Below are 24,922 nucleotides of genomic sequence, written 5' to 3'. Positions count from 1 at the left end.
AATACTGACAGCACAGATCACTTGTCCCCAATTGATACACAAGATGGCCCCCCAGAACATCAACATGTCTCTAGACTTATAAGACTTGTCTGAGCTAAGGAAGCACTGTTCCACATGTTGGTGTTGAACATTTCTCATCGGACTTTGCTAAATAAATTTGGATACTGTTGGCAAGTTTTTTCGTTGGCGCATAGTAGGCTGGTGTAACAAGCAGAAGAAGAGGACAATCTATTCTCAAAGTGTGTTTTTCAATGCACATTATTTATTTGTTTCAGTTTGAAAAACCCAAAATGCAAAAAGAAAAAACAGTAAAATGTGGCAATAACCAAAAGTGCTTATATGTAACAATTAGCAATCATCATCAGCAAATTATCTGGATTTTTACAAATTTACAAAACATTAGAATGTTTGCAATACAATGTGTCCTTACCATTCCTCTATAAATAATAAATACATCGCCCTGACACTGCACATCATCTTTTTTCCTCATCAGATTCACAATACTCCTATTCCCTGAGCCAACACATTGTTCAACTCATGTAAACATGACATGACATGAAGGCACATCTGCACACCGGCATCCTCTAGTCATAAGATTATAGATTTATAGGAGGAGCCAGCATTCTGCTCTTTTGACATGGGTTTCATTAATTACATTATTTCATTAATGATATATTTCAAAACATGTTTTCGGGTACCTAGCTTTGCAGTAAAACAAGGCCAAAATCACTGTTGTGAGGGCCCATTAAGTTATAAGACCACATCTTCTAGGGTATGAAGAAGACTTTTGGGAATAGGTATTAATTATCCTCCAGACACCTTTCTATGCCTAAATGAACTTGCACTTTTCTAGGCATATTTAAAATAATCCTGAGGGAATTTATCATGAGTTCAATATATTTCACCTGGTTATTAAAGAAAGTAATCAAATAAATAGTAACCATGAATGTTCATGCTTTATTTATTTATAACATGGTTGTAACGCCCAAACCCGTAGGTATCACAGTGTTTGTACCAGGCAAAGAAGAAGAGAAAGCAAGCAGAAGGTCAAAGTTCAGTGGTGAGAGGCCAGCGAGGAAGCAGGCGCTTGGAGTTTCGATCTGGGCGCGATGGCAATGGAACAGCGCAGTAAGCAGAGTTAGTCGTATTTATTGAAAAGCCACGTTTTTAGAAGTTTCTTGAGTTATGCATAGGAAGGTTCATTTCTAATGGTCGGTGGCAAGGAATTCCAAAGGACGTGCACTATGAAACTGAAGCTTGCACCTCCTGCTCTGACTCGTTTGAAGCGTGGCATATTAAGAGACATTACTGGAGGATCGCAGGTGTCGCTTCTGATGTTTCTTAGTAATGGTGTTGTTAAGCTACAGTTTAAATGCGGGTTGAATATGGCATGCATTTTAAGAGCAGCAATCAGCATGAGTTAGGAAGAACCACAACACTTTAGCTTCATATTTCACCCATGTTGTTAAACTTTATAAAAGATATACAGTGATTATAACGCAACGCAAATAACAAATATCTTTAATAACAAAAAATATAACGCAAACATTTTTGGTTAAAAGTACATATGGGGGTGGGGTAAGGGATTAAAAAGGGTGGGAAGGTTGGGGTAATAAAGCTAAGGATATAGGGGGGTTAGGCGGACCCCCCAAATTAAAAAAGAGTAAAATAATCAACATGTTTTCATTATTTAAAATGAGTATGACAAGTTATCGTTATTATTGCATTCATTATAAATCACACGGAACCATTTATAAATCCAAATAAGGGCATCATGTGGTAGTTGGGATATCCATTTCTGCTCATGGGCAATAATAAGCACCTTGCCATGCTAGCTACCATATTTCTAAGATCAAATGATGATTGAAACTGATGATCCACTAATCACACTTAAGCACTCTTTCCAATGGTGCATCTTCGAAAGACCAGATTAATTTCATACTGGAATGGAAAAGGGACGAACATTTGAAATTTAAGAAGACTTTGCCAATCCACCTGTTATTCACAATGTAATTGATGATACTCTGCTCCCTTAACCTCTTCTTCAGACAAGTGGCACACTACAATTATCAAAATCAATCGATCACTTATTTGTTTAAATAAAAAAATAGACCTTACATTTCAGGAAGACAAAATGAGGGATGAAGAGAGCAAAATAATATTTAATGTTATTTCTTTCCAAAACTAGAAATCTATCTTTGGGAATAACCATTATTAAAGCATATCAAATTAGTCAATGTATATGCCCAAGTTCTTGATCTGCCTCTCAACTATCGGTTGTCGTGACTGACATGTATGAATGTTCTTCAATCTCTAAAGCTTCGTTCACTTTCACTGTTTTTTTTTTTTATTAAGTCCCTCGCTTCTCTCCAGGTTGGACTACTGCAACAGCCTCATCCTAAATCTGCCTGCTTTTACTCTTTGCCCTCTGCAACTCATTCAGAACTGGACTGCAAGACTTATCCCTGGCCTCAAGCCCTGGGATCGTATCTCTCCAGCTCTAAAATCTCTTCATTGGCTCCCAGTGGCTGCAAGGAATAAATTCAAGACCCTTTGCATTGTCCATAAGGCTTTCTGGGTCTTGGGTCCAAAATACCAAATTCAACTCTCCCTCCATAACTACCTTCCCACTGGAGCTCTTCGCTCCTCCACCTCCCTCAGGGTCAGTCACTTCTCCAAGCAACGAGTTGGGGGTAGATCTCTTTCCTTGGCTGGGGTCTCCCTCTGGAACAGCCTCCCTGTTACTCTGAAACTTGAGGAGAACCATCTCTGGTTCCGGAAGCACCTCAAGACCTTCCTCTTTGCTTCTGCCTTTGCTCTTCCTCTCCCCTGTTCATCTGTCTGCTTCGGCACACCTGGTTACCCTCTGATTTCGGACCCAGGCCCCTGCCCACTCAGCCACACACCCTCACTCCCTACTGGCAACCCCTGCACTTGGGTCTGTATCTTTAACCCTACAGTCCCCTTACATGCACTTATCAGACACCCATTGTCTGCGCTTTAAACCTTGCACTTGCCACCTTGCTGGCTACACTACCAGTTGTTGTTTTTATCCCCTGCTCAGCACTTTCCACTTCTCCCCTCTCCCTTGCACTTTCCCCCTTCCCTCCCCCCTGCACTTGCACATTCTCAATGTCAATGGGCCCAGTAAGATCATTGTTTTGTCCTCCTTTGTTCCCCTCCCTTGTTGCCTCGTCGCACTCTGAAACACTTGTGTACGAGCCTGATACAAATAAGACATCATATCATATCATATTTTTCGGGTGTTGATTGTGTGATATTCTTTCAGGAAAAGCCGAACTGGATTCTTAGAGTGCACAAAATATGTTGCATTGTCATATTGCAAAGCTGCAGGGCAAACCTACTTCCAAAGGAAATTGCCTTCTGTGGGCTGGATACATTTTGCGCTGTTCTGGCCTGCTGTCAATAATGGAGGTTTCTGTGGGAAGTAATGTGACAATTGCAGCGCTTCGGGAAAGGGCAGTGTCTGCTTCGTTAATAAGACTGTTTAAAAGTGCTTTCCCAAGTAATTCTCTCTCCAAATATTTGGTCATTTTCAATTGCATCTCCTCTGTTTTTTACTGATCTTCTGTGTTCGATGGCAAAGCATTTTTCACCAAATCCCAGTTAAGATCAATTATTTTTGTAGGCATCATATTTTTTGTATTCGGAGCTGTATCAAGAGGCCCATTACTCAGACCACCACAGATCACTAAGCACAATTCTTTTTTTTGGTCTCTCATGTCCATCGTGCTCTGCTTGTTAAGGGTATTCTATTAGAGGTGAAGTGGACCTGACTGTGACAAATATCATGAACCATTTCTTCCCTGGTTCCTGACTCCTGGGATCACTGATTTATCTTGTGTTGACGCTGACAAATACACCCCCCTGTATTAAATTTGTTGGCAAAACATAACCATCAGATTTTTTGGCTTGAATATCAAAGTTGCCAAATAGGCTCTTGAACGGTGCAGCCTCTTTTTCTTTCCTAGGGAGAGGTCAGACAGTGAACTACTCATTGAAAAGAGGTCACCACCAGCCCACAAACGCAAGCATCTGTTCTTATTTTATTGCATTCTCAAAGCTTTGGTAACCAGCTGGGTCAATGAAAGAAGTGAATTCAGTTGGTGATGTTTTTCTGGGCATATCATGCGATAAGATGTTCGCAAATAGTTCTGTATGTGGCGTGAAAAACAAATCCCCTTCATCCTCATGTGAAGCAAAAACATCAGGAATGAAATTTTGAGAGGAGACATTTTGGCAGGCAGGTTGTTTCTCATTGTTGTAAAATTGCTGACTTGAACCGTGCAACTGTGATGTATTGTATATAAGTGGACATTTGACATCAAATAGATTCAAAGATACCGGTGATGGCGGGCAAAGAAATCTACCATTTCCTTCAAGCTGACTTTCGCTTACGGCACTGGTGAAGCTGCGATACTGCGAGTCAAAATCCAATCTGGATGCACCCATATCTTCTCCTGTTAGACTATTTCCAATCTCATTTGTGGATTCAGTTTGTGAATTCTCAAAGGCACTCAAGAAATCAACCTGCATTTCAGAACTATGAGCAAAACCGCTGGAATGATCGGAGCCTGAATGTGTCTTTTCCTCATAATGACTAACCTCACTCTCAAAGCTACGATAGCCATATTCACAGGATTCCAATGAAAGCGTTGGCTTGGGTGATGTGCTGCCACAGCTTCCCTCATCCTTGACGGGTTGATTGTCTTCAGTAAAAAAGGAGAAAACGCTTGGGCCATTCATGTCTTTTTTGCACAGAAGGGTGTTTTCCTTTCCATTGTTATCACATGGCTTATACTCATCTACTGCAATGACCAGGTTTTCCGATGGCCGTATGGGTACTGCAAGCAGATCAAGAATCAAGTCATTGATAGCAGGATTAAAAAACAGGTCATCTCTGCCCTCAAAGACTTCTTTGTCTTCTTCTGAATTCACTTCATCATGTGGAGTTTTGTCTATAGCGCTTTGTTTAGTGAGGATTTGGCAGGGCTCCACAAGCGTGTACTCTGGTATCAAGATGGGTCGATCACATTTATTAGTATCATTGTGATTTTTTGAGTAGATGGGTTTGGACTTTTCATTTGGGCCACCAGCAGATGGTTGGTTTCCTGCAGTTTTTGAGGCATGGCTTTGTACTGCGTCTTGGTCCAACAAGGTGGATGGAAATTTAAATCTAACGAGCCAGCTCCAACTATTTAAGGAAACAAGAAGGACAATGTGAGAATCAGCCTTAGGGAGACAGTGTGTGCAACCTTGAAAAACAGTGCTTTGAAAGTTGAAATACTTACCAAGTAATCTTGACATGAGACCACTGGTTCTTGCCAGAAGGCGGGGCACCATACACATGTGCTTCGTCTGAAACCTAGAAGAGATGAGATATTTTAGAACACTGACAATAACGAACTTTTTTAAGCATACACATTTTAAGATAGTGTCACAAAAAGGCACAAATGGGGCCTGATTTACAAAAGCGTTTTCCTTTGGGAAAACCCCATTCAAAAACGCTTTGTAAATCAAGCCCTTGAGGTTGCAATCTTTTTTCATTCTGTCACTCAGTCTTAAATGCTTGTCGACATCATAGTTTAGGCCATAAATTAATAGCTGCATTTTATTAATCTCAGGTTGGACGTGAAGAATAGAAAAATAAATTGCATGCAAAAAGTGGGTGAACCACAAACAGAACAGGCCTGCATGTATTTTGTTGTCCAGAAGGAAACGGTTTGAGATCCCTTCTGTCACGATCGCAGAGTACTTGCAGAACACTGTGCAGTGAGTTTGCATCTGATGCTGTGCAGGTTAAATCTGGAGAGTTTGGCAACTTTCCCACCCCCAACTTCCAGGTTTGTTGGTCGTCATGTTTATCGACAGTTCGATATCCCTTAAAACCTTTTTTTCTCTTTTAATGCTTAGCTATTGGTTTAGACCTGTCGAGACTGAGTAAAGGAACTTCCCCAGAAAGATTTTATACAACACTTGTGTGAAAGCCGCACTCTATGCATTGACCTTACTTTTCAAGTACAATTTCATCATGACAACTTCAAGAACATTACATACGTTATTTACCTCTTCAACCTTGCTGTAAAATTGCTGCGGGGGCCAGTTTGCCATGGCCCTTGATATCACTGTGTCTTTATTCTTCCTTCTAAATGGCCTGAAAGCCCCACATCATTTTTGTAATAGACAACAGCAGGGTCGTTGTGCCTGCTCTCCTGCTACCCAAATTCGTTTTTTTTGCTGCTTATCTTCCGCTGAAACTGGAATCGATTCAAAATCCCCCCTGCCGATAATCCTGTTGATTTTCTTAAAATAACTGGCTATTGTACGGTATTAGTGGATTTTATAGGGGAAGATTTTGGCTGAAACCTTGCCTAGCACAAATATTATTTTATTTGCCAGAAAAATACAATGCCCTAATAAGTTTGGAAACACTATTCACTTATTGTAAGAGAAAACATTGAAAAATGAGAGCTCCAAATTTAAAAAAATTTAATAATTAAATCTATAACATTGATGTAGGTTTAAGATAAAGGCGGGATAGAGTGTTCTCATGAAAATCAGATCAAATCATAGAAATAAAGGTGGGCGCAGTGCTCCAGATAAGATTTTGATGTGGGAGTATTTTTCTCCCTATTTGTTAAAGTTAGGAGTGAAATGATTTTTAGGGAGTACACATGTAAGTCCAGTTCCCAATAGAAGTATTTGATACATGACTAAACAAGTTTTACCTGGAAAATGGAAATGTTTTTGTAATAATTATTCCTTTGAACCTAGTTATTCATACACATTAAAAGATACAGGTTTACTTCTTCCAATCAGGCACTAATAATAGTAGTTTCTTCCTGTGGTACTATGTGCACTACTGGTCCAAACTTATCCATGGAGCTGTGTGGGTGAAGGCAGGAGCAAAGTCCTATGGGTCTGTTTCCCATATTTTGGTGGAAATATTTTCACTCTCTATTTTCTTTTGTTGGGAGTATTTGCCTATTTCTAGAGGGTAAAAGTGGCCGATACACCTCTCATCTCTAGTGCTGGGTGGGAGTGAGTTTTCCTTCTGATTATTAAATAAAATTATAGGTAAATTACTTAGGAGTTTTATATTATTTTTCTCATAAACAATTACATAATTAAATACCACAGCAGTTAATGCACAATAATTGCATGGTTTTACTTTATATGTAACAGTAAGGGTGAAGTGCTAGTTGATGTGGGAACGCAGTGGTCCATTGGTACTGGAGTCTGTGAGAGCCGACTATCTTTGAGCAGTTGGACATTCACTGCCGGGGGAGGGCAGGTGAGAGCAGTTACGTGCAGAGGCATGAGATTGGTCTGCACATGCAATGTGGCTCACCATACTGGAGTGACATGCACAGAGGCAAGCTTCCCTATATCCGCAGAACCCCAGGGAGCCTTGACCTACCCGGACCTTGGGATGTTTGGAAGAAATGCAAAAGTGGGACGAGGGAAAGAGCGAAAGTAGAAACATGGAATGAGATCAGCGCTATAGAAAAATTGCCTACCTGCCTATTGCACTCCCCAAAAACAGATCAAAACTCCCAACTGAGAAAAATAGGTAGTGACCGCTTTGGCTGTGCCTGGCCCTTCATGCCACCTCCTGTGCTCAGGTGACGTATTCCATTCAGTGACATGAGCAGCCTACTCCACACATGATTCCTTTGCAGTAGTGCTGCCTGGCGTGAGGCGGCCTATATGATAATAACACTTCTTCTCATTTATGGCAACTCCCAGATGTAAAGAAAGCTTGGATTACAAGAAAACATTCTATTTTTCTTAATTAAAATTTAGTTGAACTTGTCTGCAAATATTCCAGTAAGGAAGGAAAAACATGTTTTGAATCACTAACAGATCCTTTTGCTCCGAACTTCCCAAAAAGAGAAGTAACATACTCTTTAATCATATCCTTTTCTGTAGCCATGGGTGACCACTTTGGATTTTTAGATTCACAAACCAGGTGGGAGAAACTGTGGTTAGATTGTGTGGGTGAGATGGGTATGAAATGTGGGAGTCAGGTGCCCCAATATGTTATGATGGGGAGAGCTCTCAAATTTCCTGTGGTCCTGCGTGAGAAGGCTTGTTTCGTCCCTTTGGATGCTGATCCTTGTTTGTTTTTTCTTTCCCATTTGAAATTTAGGAAGACTACCAAGTCCGAGAATTACAAGCAAAAACAGGACTGGATGATCTTCTAACGCATGGCCATGGAAATCGTGAGAGCTCTGTATGAGGGGATTCCCCACCATTACATTTAACCTCACTGTATAGTGCACATTTACGTAAAACTGAGGCTTCCCCTCAACTTACTCCAAACCTCTCCAAACCTCTAAATCTAAAGGAATGCATCTATGTGCGCAGGAACTCCCTTGAATATAGGCTGCTTTGTGTTTGCTAGCTGGTGGTGCTTTGTTTTCCAGCAGGGAAAACTGAACCTGTAACTTGCACTCCTGGGAGTCAATTATTTCCATCAAGTAGTCAAAACACTCTTTGGGCATAGCCAAAAGTCCCACAATATGGACGCTGCAGTCCCTTCTGCATTACTTGGAACTGACAAAGAACAGTCCTATTACTAATACTGGCCGCAACCATACTCAAGAGAAAAAGTAATTGATAATTTCTTTTCCGATATGTTCAACCTAACCTCTGTGACATTTGATGCAGTTACTTGTTTTCAGCTGGCCCGTTCTGACACTGTTGACTATAACGCAAGGGTACTTCATGCGACGCCATAAGTATTTGGACCTAGACTACTCATGCTGACATTGGTCTTGGACTTGGATCTCCTTTTTGAGTTAAATAATCAGGTGATAGTCACTTATTCCAGGGGAACACGCGCATCTATCATTTTACAGCCAACGCGTATCTACTAATATACAGCCAATGTGCATATGGTATCACAGAACGCTTGTAATCAACAATCTAATATAATCACGAATATAGTGAGACATATCAGATCTATTACTACGTACAAGAGCCTAAAATGGTTACCATTTAGCTATATTTTGAACAAAGGCCTTGAAAACAACCAAGGTCAAAACACGCGTCGGCTGACCACCACGTTCTTAAGAATAAATGTCTTTTGGAAGAACCCATGTAAGGACATATTGAACTGATTTCAATGCTAATCATTTAGCTTAACAAATTCAGGAGGCAGAGTGCAGATACCCTAATCCGAATCACATTTTCTTTACTTTTCTATAAAGGCCCTCATGGGAGTACCTTGGGAAAAGGGGACGCAGCTTGCCACCGCATCTATTATTTAATCGTCAAAGCACATTTTGCCAGGATACGAATACATACACTTATTTATCTACTTCACACATCACTTTGCATTGCCCACGCCATGTCCTTTCTGATTTCTTGCTATTTGCCAATTCTGAAGCTTGTCAATTTTCCCTCACGTACAACATGATTATGTTGTGCCCTCTCTGGCGTCCTGGGATTTGCTTGCTCTGATGCTCGACTACATTACAGTACAATAGCATTCTGTGTCTTGCTGCCTGGCCATTCTGATGCGTGTCTATTTGACCAAATACTCTTTCTGAAATGTGTCTTTATCGAGTAGAATTTCATTGTCTGCCCATCATTTCCCCCTGCTGAGCTCCGGACATTAATGGCTGCAGCTGTGAGAAGAACAAACCAATTTTAGGTGAAAAATAGTGATAAGGAAACCAGTAAGGAGTCAACAAAAGACAAAATAAAGGAAAATAAGGCACCATGTGAGCAGTGGGAGTTATTTGAAGTTCACAAATGAGGGCCACAAATGCCTCTCTGACTTTTCATGCTGAGTGGCTTGCACTGCTTTTCTCTCGTTCCTTTTTTCCTGCACTGCATAACATCTCCTTTAATTTATTTATTTAAGTATTTGTAACATGCCTCATGCCCGGATGTGAACGAGCATGTAGAGAAGGAGCTAATTACCCCCACCTCAATCACCTCGCCCATCTTGCCTATATGTTCGGAACCAGAGTGCGAGACACGTGCGGTACCAGTTAAAATACTGATACCGAGGAGAATCCTGGAGGCAAGGTTCCCATTGAGAAAACCATACCTGCATACGAGACAGTACGATGGCCATTTGAATAAAATCCCGGAAGAATCAGGACCAATCAATGGCAAAGGCAAATGGTGACGTCATGCAGAGCTGAGCTGACGCACATGGAAGAGATGCAGACTAAAAAATGTAGATATTCTATAATGCATCAAGATAAGTGACATCTTGGGATCAAGATGAAGAAACTTTAGATACAGAACTGATGAAGATGCCAAGTCAGTTTATACATGTACAGATGCAAAGAAACACAAGCAGACAAAGTATTCTTAAGGCTAGCTAAGTAGTGAATAGATTGCGGCCTGCACCAATATACACATACATATCGAAGTGAGTAAAAAATTGATGTTTCCACTACATGTTACAGTAGAACTGGGCTAAAGAAGGAAGGCCTCGTTTCCAGTGTGTTGCAGTTAGAAAACAAGTGAATTACAAAGTGAATCTCAGAAAGTCGAGACTGGATGAGCCAAGAAGCCAAGGTCTTATCAGGCTGGAGTGAGCAGATGTTGGATACAAATTGTGTGAAAGAACAGAGCTCCTGTTCAGAAGGCATGGACATAAACAAGAAAGATGTCAGAAGTCTATTAGAAAATAGTATTTTAAATACTCTAGGGCTCGATTTTGTGGTCTTCAGTCACGTGGAAGGATGAAGTTGTATGAGCATGATGGTCACACCTACGCATGAGGGCAGAGCATGCCTTCACTCCCTGAATTCTACAGAGCTAAGAATTGACAGCAGGCCACTCAGGTGATGATGAATTAATATGCAAATTGGTGGGAAGCTATGGTTGGAGACTAGCTCACCAGCACATGGAAGCCCAGTCTGCGTGCTGCTAACGTAGGTGGAAAAGTACTGACAGAGGTTAGAGTGCCAACCAATGGTAGGGGGCCGAGTAATTAAGGGTCCCATAGTTTGTGTAGCCAATGGGACGTTGTGTATTTAGTGACGTTCATAGTGACCGGTTAAAGGGGAGGGCTTAAGTTGTCCCACCTGATGTTAAGAAGCCTATCCCTATTCTTCACTCCTGTAGACGAGTATGGATTGTATACTTAGAGGATCCTTAAGAACCAATAACTTTCTTTACTAGGTTTATGTAGTTTTCCATGTAGGATGACGTTAGTAATGAGTAGGTTAACGTCATCAATGACGATTTTTTGCTATAAAAGAATGTTTTTTTAAGATGCATTGAGAGATCTTACGCTGAGATGTCCGTTGATGTCCATTGTACTCCCTGTTTTAGATAATTGATATTAAAACAGTTATCCTTTTGCCAACTACCTGAGTCGCTTTGATTATTGATGTTTGAGTAACTTCTGCATCCCCATCCATCTCAAGGGTATTACTACCTCATCTTAAAGAGCTGGAAGACTCCAGTTCAAGTGCAATCAACAAATATACATAAAAAAGGGTGAGGTACTAGAAGGAGATAACACACATCTAATAAAAAGCGCAAGAGTAAATATAAAAGTAGATAACAGAATACAATACAGAGTTACAATCATTGGATCCAATCAGGCACAGGGATCAAGTCGGAGCAGGCAGATTATGTAAAGTAAGGTGTTTGCAGTTTTTTCATCAAAACCTCAATGAAAGTCTCCAATCAAAGAGTGTTAAGAAGGCCATTCCACAGCACTGGGGCAATGTAGTCGAATAAGCATTTACCAGCTCGATCCAACTTCACATGTGGTACCGCAAGTAGGTTGCTATTGCTTGATCTCAGAGTATGTGTATTTTGTTTGATGCACAGTTTTTGTTTAAGGTATACAGTATTCTTTCCACACATGTACTTGCATGTAATTGCTAACTGCCTAAATGTATATCGTTCCCTCACAGGGAACTAATGCATGGACCACTTGGCTTCCGTCACATGATCCCAGTGCTTAAAGCTAGTTACATCTGCATGATTCTGTGTCACTTGGAGCCTAGCAAAATTGTAATTGGTTATACCATTGAGAAGGCTTCTACAATAATCAATTCTCTCTCCTATTACGGCCCTTGCTAGGTTGGCACTTTTCTCTAAAGAAACAAGGGGCCGAATCTTGCCAAGTAGTCTCAAATAATACAACTGAAGAAGAGACTACAAAATTAAAATGATCCTTCATTGATAGAGAGGAATCAAAGTAGATGCTAAGGGTCTTGACTTTAGGTAAAGTCTCAATGTCACAGCCAGCTATATTACATTTTTTATAAGATTCTGGCAATTTCTTTAATCTAAGATGTGAGCCAACCACCAACAACTCAGCCTTTGATTCATTGGGAGCAAAGCCATTAAAGGCCACACATCTCTGGATAATGTCAAAGATGGTCTTAATCCTGATAACATCATCCTCAAAGTTGCCAGATGGTCTAAATAGTAGTTATGTGTCATCAGCATGGATGGTGAATTGGTCATTGTAAAATGAATCTAAGAATGGCTTTAAAAAGATATTAAACAAAGTGGGGGGGCAAGACCCCTGGGGTACACCGCATTGAAGCGGAGCAGGATCAGCTGACACGCCATTATCTCTTGCCTCTCTCTCTCTCTCTCTCTCTCTCTCTCGCTCTCTCTCTCTCTCTCTCTGATAAGAAAGATAAAATCCAAAAGGCAGCAGACTCAGAGAAAAAAGCCTCAGAGCAAATCCTTTTAAACAGTACATTAAAATAAACCAGATCAAATGCGGCAGACAAGTCTAACAAAAGCAGCAAAAACACATGTCCCATGTCCAGATTTTACAACATCTTAGCTTTCAGGTCCTGGAGAGCCGACTCTGTACTATGCGAGGTTCGAAAGCCACACTGCTTAGAGCGGAAAAGGTATGCATTTCTAAAGACTCTTCATCTTGTAAGTAGGCCACCCAATCCAGAATTTGAACAGGAACGGGACATTCGTGATTGATCTAAATTAGTGACAATATTGGGATCTAAAGAACGTTTCTTCAGTAAAGGAGTGATCCAGGCCTTTTTAATAGAGACTGGGGCCTGAGCTGCTTAGAAGGAGTAGTTAACAAAGGCTGCCATTGCCGATGCAAGGCAGGAAGCACATTTCTTTATCACACTGGAGGGACAAGGATCCCGGGGCAACCTGTGGGTTTAAGATTTTGAGGAATAGTAATGATCTCACCATCTGTCACCCCTTTAAACTCATAGCGAGGTACAGAGATCATGGGGGAGACAATGTGCTGATAGGAGAAAGCAAAGCCGCCTTTTGCTGTGCAGCAAACTTCAAATTGGCAACTTTCTCAAACATAGCCTGTTGTATCTTGGCACACCAATCCTTATCCTTGGCTACAGCATCAACTGGAGAGATATCCGGCTTTTCCAGTTTTTTCATGAATTTGAAAAGCTTTTAAAAGTTGTAGAATGCATCAAGAATGTGACCATCACGGTAGTCCTTTTTTGCGGCCAAGATAGCTTTCTTGTAGCAGGTGGTAACTGCACTATATGTCTTTCTCAGATGCAAGAAGAGATTTCTGCCAGCACCTACACAGTTTATTCATTTTAGTCCATAGATCTTTCAGTTCTTGTGTAAACCAGCCCTGCCGCCTCGAGAAACCCCTCGTTACTTTACACACCTTAGCTAGGAGCAATACCCTCAAGAGCTGCAGAGAGACAGTAAGTATAGCATGCAGCAAGACGAAGACAGGGCATTTAATGGTTCAATAAATGGGGCCAGTGAGATTGGCGTCAATTTACACAGATTACGTTTAGTTGTTACAGCTTTGCCTGGATACACTCTAGGTGGGAGCATGGGCATCGGGAGATAAAAAAATATAAAACAGTGGTCTGACCAGGGGCAAGCTGCAATCTTAGGTTGCCTCACCACAATATTGGTGTTACATAACCAATCAAGGTATTGCCACCTGTATGTGTGGGACCAGGCACTAATTGAAGGAACCCCAGATTGGTCAGCAGCTGATCAATAGACAGGGCGACAAGGCCCTGCTGGTCATTATACCAAAGGTTGAAATCTCCCAGAATAATAACTCTAATAGAGGGTTTCAGAAGTGAAAGAAGCACGGAGGATAACTGATCTTCAAACAATGGCATATTACGTGGAGGTCTCTACATACAAATGAAATGATATGTGGTATGATGATTGATAAACAGTTTAACCATGAAAGCCTCAACACCAGCAAACTCTTCTATGCCAACTGTGAAAAATAATCACAAGCGCCCGCCCCCCACCTCCCAGGCCAGTAGGCTTGTTTTGACACTGAATATGAAATCAGTACCCGAGGTATCAGCCAGGTTTCCTTAAGAAAGATTATATCCAATCCTTTTTACCCTCAAGATTGCTACACCCTTAATATTTTTACCCTTAATATTTTAAATTATAAGTGTGATAGCAAAAGCTAGATATGGAAAATGCCCCAAAGACTTTAAAACCCTGAGTAACATTTGTTTAACTGTTTACCAGCAAATTGCATTTTTTTTGTAAAAGATGGGATCAATTGGTTAAACAAATATTTTTTATAAATATTCAACAATTTATCACTGCTTTTCTTTAAAGGATTAGGCTGTTAATCTCCCCTTTTCCATAAATGATACATAACATTTTAAAAACGGACATGTTTGTTAGCATAATTTGATATATGTTAGACTGCAAAAAAGACCTTGCAAGGATGTTTTATGACAGAGAAAAATTAAGCTATGTGACTGTGGTCCATAGGTCAAATGTGTGCCCACTTAGCCTTTAGGTGTTTCAAAGTCAAGCAATCCCTTTTCTTAATATTACTTAACTCACTAGTGATTCAACCCACAAACAAGGTAACATTCAAGACCTCATCATCGCTGCCCTGCCGACCCTTCATTACAATATAGCTACATCCTTGACTGATTGGATCACTCTGCCATTCCCTTCACTATCGAAACCTCTGCCCCAAACAAGTGGACACATCCACAGCCTATCATGCACACATTCCATTCCATTCCTTCAAAGTCTTCCACAAAGATCCACTCATTGTTGACCTCGCCAAGCTCACCTACTTCCTATAAGGACCCCAGTTATAAGGACTCTGTTGACCGATTAGAAGCTTTCAACAATACCCTGAAAACCAACATCAACATACATGCCCCAGAGAAACAACAATGATCCATCACGCATAAACCATCACCCCCCCCTTGGTACATGCAAGAAATTAATATCAGCAAAAGGGTCACCCAAAACCAATAGAAAATCTGGCACACATCGAAAACCTCATGTGACATAACCCAACTTACAAACTCTGGACTGCCCAAAGACAAATGGTTACCACAATGAAAGGCACCTACTACCGGAAGACCATAATCGAAGCCAACAATGAAATAAAAGCTATCTGCAAGGCAGTTTAGCAGTGAATCTACCCTCACCCCAACCCTAGAATCCATCATTCCATCGAGCAATCTAGTGCCATCAACAACCTTTTGATTAACACGATCAGCAAGATCCGCAAAAAATTGATGCGAGCCACAATACATACACATGTACACTTGCCCACAAGCCTTAAGTATACTTATCTTTGTTGCGCCCAGCTACCAAATGAATAAACAAAGAAACAAACAAATTCATTCCACTGCGTAAAACGCAATGGACCACTTTGAAACGCTGAGCATTGCAGCCCAGACTTACACCCTAGCTTCTTTCAAAATGACCTCCTACTTTGATAACATCCTTTCAGATTTCATCTTCAAGACATTCCCAACAGAAGCACTCCATCCTTTCCTGCCTATTGCCAAGGCACCCCTTAGCCCTTGCTTACAGTGACATGATCCACTAATGAACCTAACCCATTTCTTAACCCCAAACAGCATATATGTGAACAATCCTCATGTTTTACTACTGGAACAGTAAAAACTGCGCCTCTACTGTGATTGTCAATTTGCAAGTATACTAACATTGTGCAGACCAGACCTATATGGGAGTTGTGCAATATAATGGAATTGTGTAACAGTAAACTGGGAGTTCACTGGGATTAAGTATACCAGGTATTTAAACTGTGAGCTGAATTCGTTTGTTAAAATGGGGCTTTACTGTGATTGTTAGTGAGTTTACTGAGTTCCAATTGGCTTTGCCTTAATGGCGAAAAAACTGAAATCCTCTTAGTATGGTCACCCTCAGATGTTGCTTTTTGGTGTGCTGATTTCTGGCCCCCTGAGCGTGGTCCTTTGCCCATGCTGGTTGCTGTGGTAAAGGATCCTGGTGTGAGGCTCTCGGCATGCCGTTCCATGGACGCTCAGGGGAGAGCAATTTGTCAGGCTGTTCATTTTAAACTCTGGATCCTGCGTCAAGTTCTGCCCTACCCTCCCCTACAGCTGCAACCTCTGGAAGTGTCATCGCTTATTTTTGGCTTGCTTGACTACTGTAACTCTATACCTTGCCCAGACGGCCTACCTTTTACAATGTTTCCATGTTCTGCAGAACACCACGGCTCGGTTGGCCGTGGGTGGATCTTGATTTGGGTCTGCTACTTCACTTCTTTCATCTCTCCACTGGCTACCTTTGGCCAAACGCGCACATTTCAAATCATTGTGTATTGTCCATTGGCTCTTCTATAAAACCAGACCCGAATACCTGCAGGAAAGATTTCTTCCCTATGTCCCTGCGTGCTATCTCCACTTTGCAGCTTCCCTCTGCATCTCGGTCCATCATTTTAAACGCACTGGCATCAGGGGCTGTTCCTCTTCCGTTGCTGCTGCACGCCTGTGGAATGCTCTTCCTTTCTCCCTTTGTGCCACCTCGGATCACTTATCTTTCCACCAGGCCTTAAAAACCTTCTGTTCTAATGTTTTTTGCCCAGGCTTCCTGCTATCCTGTCTCCCTAGCGCCATGGTGTCCTTGCCGGTGTAGGCTGCGCTTTATACATGTTTTAACATAACATGCTACAGTGTCATGCAATATCATATGAATGGCACATCATGGAACGACCTATCATAGCATCATCCATGGGTTGGCATATAATGTGACATATCATAAGATGACACAGCTTGACATTATGTATCATGCTATGACATAACATATGACTTCCATATAATGATGTGCCATAACACAAAATGACATATTATAACAAGAACTATCATAAAATGACATATCCTAACATGACATGGCATATTATGCCATATCATGATGTAGGACATGCCAAATCATGTTGTACCATATCATGACATGAGCTGTCATAATATGTCATGCATTGATATGATATATCATGACAGGATGTGTGGTGTGCAAACTGGGAGTATATCAGCGTTATTAGCAGAGACTCTCTGTGCTACATGTCAGGCAAGCAAGGATTTACCGTGATTTTAGCGCTGACACAATGAAAGGATTTGCACGAGTGTAATGGCCACCACAATTACCACACTTACGATTGGTGCAAATGATTACTGAGAGTAGAATCTACAATGCCGGTTGAATGACACAACTGGCACAAGGCAGGATGTGTGGTCAGATAGGTCTAGAGCAATAGCTAGCTTTGTGTTCCGTTTAGTGCTGACACCTGCACATGTGTGACCAAAGTACTGGTGCTGCCACCATTCCAAATCTTGAAATGATGCTAATGCTAAAAGCAGCCATAGTTATTGCCTCGGCACTACAAGCCTTGCAAATCGAGTACGTTACACCACAAAGACCAACGCAAAGTGGGTCAGTGCTCTGACCACACAACATGTCATCTTCAGTATCAGACACACATGTCACACTGCAAAGAAGGAGCCTGCACAATTGAAACTACTAAAGGAATTGGGTCTGGCTACAATGCTGAGCCATGGAGTACTGGTGTGGTGGTGGAAAGCAAAGGGGAATGCATAGGAGCAGGTATGGGGGTGGGCTATGCAGAAATGGGAGAGAGGTGGCCGAGCCTTATTGCAATTCATAACTAAGGGTCCTTTTCTGCCATGTTTTCTGAAATCTTGTTAAGGCTGCAACATTTGGGTTTTGTTGTTTCTTTTTCTTCTGTTGGTGGGTTTGAAGTGATGTGTGAGAGACCTCTATGAAGTCACGCACCACAGGAATTTGTTACTTTACATCACCATTTTTAAATGTGGATGTTTACAAACCTTTTTTCTCCCAAATGTGCACTGGCATATCTTTTAAATGCGCTAGAAACACATCTTTTCACTCACTATAATGTGTCAACGTTTATTTAGGTTATTTCCAGCAAGAACGCATTTTGGACAGTCGAGCTAAAAGAGACAACCTCAAGGCCATTGCCATCGAAAAACATGGGGGTTCCAGATTATGAATACGTCCAATGACAGCCTCACTCCCAGCATTCTCATTTTTAAAGGTACTCTTATAAACATGGGATCGTATGGATGTGTTCCATAAAATTATTCCCAGGGGGAAGTGATGTCAGAGGTGTCAAGCAGATCGATCTGGCTGAGGCAGGCTAGGCTTGACACTTCCCCTCATCACAGCAAACCAATTGCAGGCACTGACTGGGAGAGAAGCATGGTTACTGTGTTGCCCACCGTTAGCGGCAGCCTCGCTGTGTGTGGAGGCCAAGAGACCACCACGGTGAGCAATGGGCACACTTCCTGCAAGCATTGGCAACCAGAGGTAAGTGATAGGGCCCAAGGGCTAAATCCAGTAGTGGTGGCTTGACACGTCGTGATGCAATTGAGTCTTTCTAACAATATATCCCTCAAGAGTACAAAAGGACAGATTGAGGTGAGTATTGCCCGAAAATATTTGTACACCCTGGTACTCAGACAGCTGGCTGCAAGAAAAAGTAACCAAGTATTAACATTTGGCTTAAAGCATTGTAATCTCAAAACAATGTGAAGAACCGATACTCACAAGCAAGAAATTCAGAATGGGACTGAATAGTTCCAAGCTAGATTGGTGAGTATCCTAAAACAAGAAAGGCAACGATTACCAGGAGGACAGACGAGTAAAAAAAAAGAAAGAAACAAACTGTATGTGCTTAACAATTGAGTGGTTGGGGCAGTAACAGCAGATGTATTTTGGGAAATGAAGGGGTAGTCCTGGAAACACAATGTCCTGTTTCCTATTCCCGCCGGCACGAGGACGCCTAAAGAGTCTATTGATCCTAGCGCCGTTGCGCTAATGTCCTTTGATCCTTGCACCGATGCGCGACAGTTTTTTCTGTTCCTTAAAGTCTTTGGGCGGTAAAAGAGTGAAGATGTAGCACTGATTGTTGAGGGGACCATCCAAATGACTTAGGTCTTGGCAAACAGGTAAGATGTGAAGAAGAAGACCAGGCAGTCCGTGAAAGTTCTGAGGTATGCACTAATCGGGTAAGACGTGAGGAATGAGGCGAATGCAGTCCGTGGCCATTCCGGGTCTACCAATGAGCAGGTAAGACATAAAGGATGAGGTGAATGTAGTCCGTAGCCGTTCCGGGTCTAGCAGTGAGCAGGTAAGACTTGTGGAATGAGGCAAATGCAGTCATGGCCTTTCCGGGTCTAGCAATGAGCTGGTAAGACGAAGGCAATGACAAGAACAAGGCAGGAAAGTCACAAAGAAGACCAGGGATTCAAGGAGCCAGAAGACAAGGTAAGAAGATGCGTAGCTTAGGAAGTTTTTACAAATTCAGAAGCACCGCCGTGCGCGGGGGCGGGGCTTAAATACCGGTCAGCTGACCGCACGCATAACGTGGCATCGAAGGCCTGAAAGCCTACGTGAATGCAAGGGGCGCCAGCGTCTCCAAGGCAACCCATAGCGTTTCCTGAAAGGGAGCGGGAAAAAACACGAACCATGATTCCGAGGAGTTAAAGAGCATCCCGCTTTGGAGTGAAAACTGTTCACCCTACTGTGGATTCTGAAATGTTTGTTCTTATGCGGGACCACTTTATGATCAGACGCAGAGACATCTAATGGAACCCTGACAATAAGTCAATGCTAGATGAGGGCAGATAAGACTGTCAATAATGGATCATGATACATAACTGAAACTAGCCATGAGGTGGATGCTAACAAAAATGGGAAATTATTAACTTAAACTTGCAGTGACATGCTAAGTGGGTATGCCGGAGGTTGGCCATGATGTTTGCCAATTGGGCATTTTGGAAAATGGCAATAATGCACTGAGCGTGCAAAAGGCAATTTGACAGCTGGGCATAATGTAAAATGATAATGATGTGGTAAGTAGGGTTGCTAGGAACCGGCACGGTGGTGCTAACTAGGCATCAGATTCAAATAAAAATGAACATACTGAAAAAAGTATAACATAAAATCTTTTCATCCAAATATTTGGTGCCTGAAAGTAGTACAGCAACTTTAACCTATTCATATTCTCAGATGACCTAGGCCACCTATAAACAGTTATGTTGAGCAGCAGGTCTTAATGAAACAGCTCGCTTGCTGTTCCTTTTAGTGCATTATGTAATGGGATATGTTGCAATGAAAACACTCTATCATGTATATCATAGGTTGTGGAAGAGTTCAGAGGTGAGAAAGGGTATGTAGCTTGCCCAGTATGCAACATGCAGGAGCGATGTCAAGTGCGGGAGTGAGGCAGGCAGAAATGTGTCTGCATAACAGGAGGCTGCAGGACCACGACTCAAACCCTAATATTCCAGCGTATGAACCAGTGCTGCCCCCACCAACAGTGGTGGTGAGAGGCAAATGATGCAATTGAGTCATGATGCTCATCAGGGTAGCCAAAGCCAAGCAAAGAATGTGCCAATATCTCTGGTTCCCCGGTATGGATTTACAAATACAAAGAGTACAACAAAGTAAGCCCTGTGAAGTTAGCAAAAAGAACAAAGTAGATCGCAATTCCAGTTACTTGTGGGAGGTGTGGGCCCCGTCGCAGGGAACGATATGAAAACTCTGTACTTCTTGATAAATTTGACAAGGTTGCCATCACCATCAGCGCAGCACATCTAATGCTGGGTCTGTATTCATTTTTTTCTCCGCCCCCTTACACCACAGACATATTGGCACCTGTGCAAGAAACCAGAGATGGAGATGTTCTACAGTGTGGCCTCCCCTTGACTCTATCCTTCATTGCTGCCCTGGACCTGCAGCAAGCTACACCCTGTCTTTGACCTGAACACAAATCACATCAAGACAAACCCATTTGCATGAACTCCCTGATCCTTGACAAACTCGGATCCTGCCAACCGCCATACTTCACAACGTGGTGTCAGCACAAAAAGAACCAGCGAATTCAGCACTGGCGCCAGTAAGAATGTGGTATGCTGATAAGGGTAGAGAGTGACTGATATGACGTAATCTGAACTGCCCATGCTTGTATGCGTATATCTGTATGCCTCTGAGCGTGGTGGGTCTGTCTGCATGTACCAATATCTCTATGTAACTGTCTGTGTCTCTTTGCACACATGTGTGGGCTGCCTTTGTGTTATGTGCGTGTGTGTGTGCAGCTTTATGTTTGGATGTGTTTGTGTGTGTGTATGTATACCCCTGTGTTCATGTGAGACTGTGTACTTGTTTGCGCCTTTGTATGTGTGTGACCTGTATGATTCCACGTGTGATATTGAGTGCCTGTGCATGTCTGTGTGTTTGTTTGCCTCTATGTATGCGTCTCTGTCCCTATGACTATTTCTGTGGGCATGTACAAGCATACATGTGTATAAATCTGAGAGTGTGAATACTTGTGGGTGTGTGAATGCGCGCGCACAAACTAATGCGCCTTTTCGACACCATTTCCCAGAAATGGTTTAAGGGGCACTTCCCAAATCTACTTGTATAATTGCCTTTGCACAATACTCTCCAGTTGGGATGAATGTATCCAGTCCAGTCTGCCTAATAGATAAGGGAAGTATCAGCCACTTTTACTCCCTTAAAATAGGTAAATAGACCCAACAAAGAAAAATAGAAAAATACTCCCAACAAAGAAAAGCAAATTGATACGTAGGAGTCTCTCGCCCATCTTTTAACCACACAGTTCCATTGATCTGTTTGTATTAGAAGCTTAAGTAGTACCACAGGAAACAACGATAATTATTACTGACTGACAAGTAGCAGTAATAATGCGCTGCTCTTAGTGTGAATGAATGACTACTTGAAAGTAAATACATATTACAAAAACATTTCTGCTATAGAGTTAAAATATTTTTATTCACTTACAACATACGCCCATTAGGAATGGTACTTACTTTTTTATTTACTGAAAAATAATTTTACTCCCAATTGTAAACAAATAAGCAGCAACATATTCCGCGTCAATATCTGTAGCACTGAGTCCAGTAATGATTAAATCAAACATACAATGTTTGCTTTAGACCGGGTCGGGGCACTGAGACTGTTTTGTTCTCACTGCATGATGATCTGACGCAGATCGCTGACCATGGGGGTGTGGCGACATTGATCCTTTTGGATCTGTCCGCCGCCTTTCATACAATCGATCACGGCATCCTGATCGGTCGTCTGTCAGCAGCTGGTATGTCGGGCCCTGTTCTTGCATGGTTTTGCTCTTTTTTATCCGATAGGTCTCAGCAGCTGTTACTTCAACCTTTTCTCTCTGCAGTTGCAGCTTTGCTGTGTGGGGTTCCTCAAGGCTCGGCCTTGTCTCCCACATTGTTCAACTTCTATATTCAGCCACTGATCGCTCTGATCCGCTCCCACGGCTTCAGATGCTACTCGTATGCTGACGATACGCAGATCTTGGTTCGGCTTGATTTACTTTATCCTGCCAATGCCACTCAGCTGCGAGACTGCTTATCTGCCGTGAGATGCTGGATGAGTGAAAATTGGATGAAACTTAATGGAGATAAGACCATGGTCATGGTGGTGGGTGCTGACACTGGGTACTTTTGGCCGTCTTCACTGGGTACTTTTCCCTTAGCGTTCCCTATAGTTTAAAATCTGTGTGTCAAATTGTCAGCCTCTCTTTCTATGGCCTCCCAGATTGGGTCGGTCTGTCAGGCTGCCCATTTTCATTTGAGGATTCTCAGGAAGGTTTTGCCTTTCATTCCATTCCATCTGTATGCTCCAGTGATTTCTGCTCTGGTTCTCAGCAGAATTGACTACAGCAACTCTTTGTATCTCGCACAACCAGATTACTTATTACATGGTTTGCAGGTCCTTCAAAATTCTGCTGCCTGCCTTGCTGCTGGTACTCCGTACCGGAAGCATGCCTCACCTGTTCTCAGGTCTCTCCTTTGGCTTCCAGTGGAGCAATGTGTGGTTTTCAAATCCCGCTGCCTAGTGCATAGGGCTTTCTATGCTGCTGGTCCGGAGTATCTGCAGTTGAAACCTATGTCCCTGCCCGAACTCTGTGCTCTGTGGACCGTTCCTTGGCTGTCCCCAGAGTTCACCGCTCAAGAATGGAAGGCCGTTCTTTTTCGGTCAGAGCTGCTATTTTGCAAATGCCCTCTCAGATGCTCTTCGTGCCTGTTCTATCCATATTCACTTTAGGAAAGCCTTGAAAACTCTACTCTTCTAGTTTTCTTGCTCCCTCAAGGCCCTTGTTTTTCAGTCATAGCGCCAGGTTGTGTCATGGTGTTGGTTGCGCTGTACTTCGGTACGATCAAACAGCTGTCCTTTGCAAAAATTCCTTTTGGGAAAACGCCAAATTCCACAGCTGCACCTAAATGTTACTTTCCCAATGTGCTACATAATGTACATTTGCAAATAATTGGCCCAAAAATCATTTGCATTGAACCCCCAAAGGCCTCTTTTGTAATTGTAAAATCCTATTGCAGCTAATTTTGCTCCAGTTTGTAATTTGGTGTCAGGGACTGGGTACATTTGCTTTCAGAGGTCCCTGCCACCAGATTTTTGTCATGCAGGCGTGTATTCTGCCTTTTTGCCCTGCACATTTCCACTCCACCGTGCAAATTGGTAACCACTGCCACAGCCTTCACAATTGAAATTAATGGCATGCAGGTTGTAATTGTAATTGTAAATGCTTCCTACCATGCGTGCATGGTAGGCAGCGTTTAATTGTGCACGCTGCCTGCTATGCGAGCATAGCAAGCAGCTTGCACAATGGATCCTGATGGAGTTCTGCCTGCTTTATGCTAGCGTATAAAGCCAGCAGTTTTCATAGGGAGTCCTAACATTTGCGCTGACATTAAAATTAATGATGGCACAAATGCTACAGCCTTTGTATGGCAGAGAGGAAGGGATGCAGCGGAAATGTGAGTTGCGTTCTGCCCCTCCTCTCTGCCTTACAAATGAATGAAAATGCGGTGTGACGTAAAAACAGCCATAAAAGCCCTATGCAAGGCTGTTACGCGTGTTTCTCACGTCACGCCCCAATGAACATGACCGCATTGTGCTTTGCCCAGCATCTATGCCTGAGCGTGTACGTGCGTATGTGTCTGTGTATGTGTGTGCCTGAGTTTGTTCTTGAATGAGTGTGCAAGCCTCTGCATGCACGTGTGCGGTCTGTGCCGGCATGCATGTGTGCCTGAGACCCGGTGTCTAACTATAGAGACAACCTCTAGGTCTTTGTAACAGACGATGGAAAGCAAGACCAACGAGGATAGCCACATTAAGAAAGTTTGGTTGGTAGTTATTCTGGCTTGTGACCTTTCTAGTGCCATAAAATCCAGGTTTTTGGGGCACTCTCAATAACCAACTGAATCCACTTCAAGTCTATCACTAAGGTGCACTGAGCTTTCAACAATCTGAGCCCAGCATACCCCCCCCCCCTCCAGATGTAAATGCTTCTCTCCAGGCTGACATTCCTCTGCTCCCCAGTGGACAACGTTGTCTCCTTTCAGGCGCCAACAAATCAGGTTTTGAGGACAACCTTTGGTCGTTCTCGCATCCCGACTCTTGGAACTCCTCCCTTCCATCATAGCTTGATGTCGGGTGATCTTGCATTCCATAGAGCCTTAACATACCATAAACAATAATCCCGTTTCGCTGTGTTCCTCATCATTGGGCACAGCCCAAGAACACACTTTGTTGGTGATTGTTGTGTTTTACAAGTCCTTGTAATAAT

The 24,922-nt window shown here is 42.4% G+C and overlaps 1 protein-coding gene across 3 annotated transcripts in view; it reads right to left on the bottom strand.

Moving 5' to 3' along the window:
* Positions 1–240: 240 nt before the first annotated feature.
* Positions 241–24,922, bottom strand: part of IL4R (interleukin 4 receptor) — a 318,820-nt gene continuing 294,138 nt past the window's right edge. For all 3 annotated transcript variants that reach the window (XM_069647185.1, XM_069647187.1, XM_069647186.1), the window contains 2 exons: positions 5,313–5,386; positions 241–5,215 (listed from right to left, as the gene is read on the bottom strand). In XM_069647185.1, coding sequence (XP_069503286.1) covers positions 4,063–5,215; positions 5,313–5,386 — 1,227 coding nt within the window. In that variant the 3' untranslated portion in view covers positions 241–4,062. The remainder of the gene's footprint in view (positions 5,216–5,312; positions 5,387–24,922) is intronic.

This window comes from Ambystoma mexicanum, chromosome 2q, assembly GCF_040938575.1.
Source record: "Ambystoma mexicanum isolate Mex_15411 chromosome 2q, UKY_AmexF1_1, whole genome shotgun sequence".
Classification (NCBI taxonomy): domain Eukaryota; kingdom Metazoa; phylum Chordata; class Amphibia; order Caudata; family Ambystomatidae; genus Ambystoma; species Ambystoma mexicanum.
The sequence above is the reverse complement of the archived record's forward strand: the minus strand, read 5'-3'. Positions and strand labels throughout refer to the sequence as shown.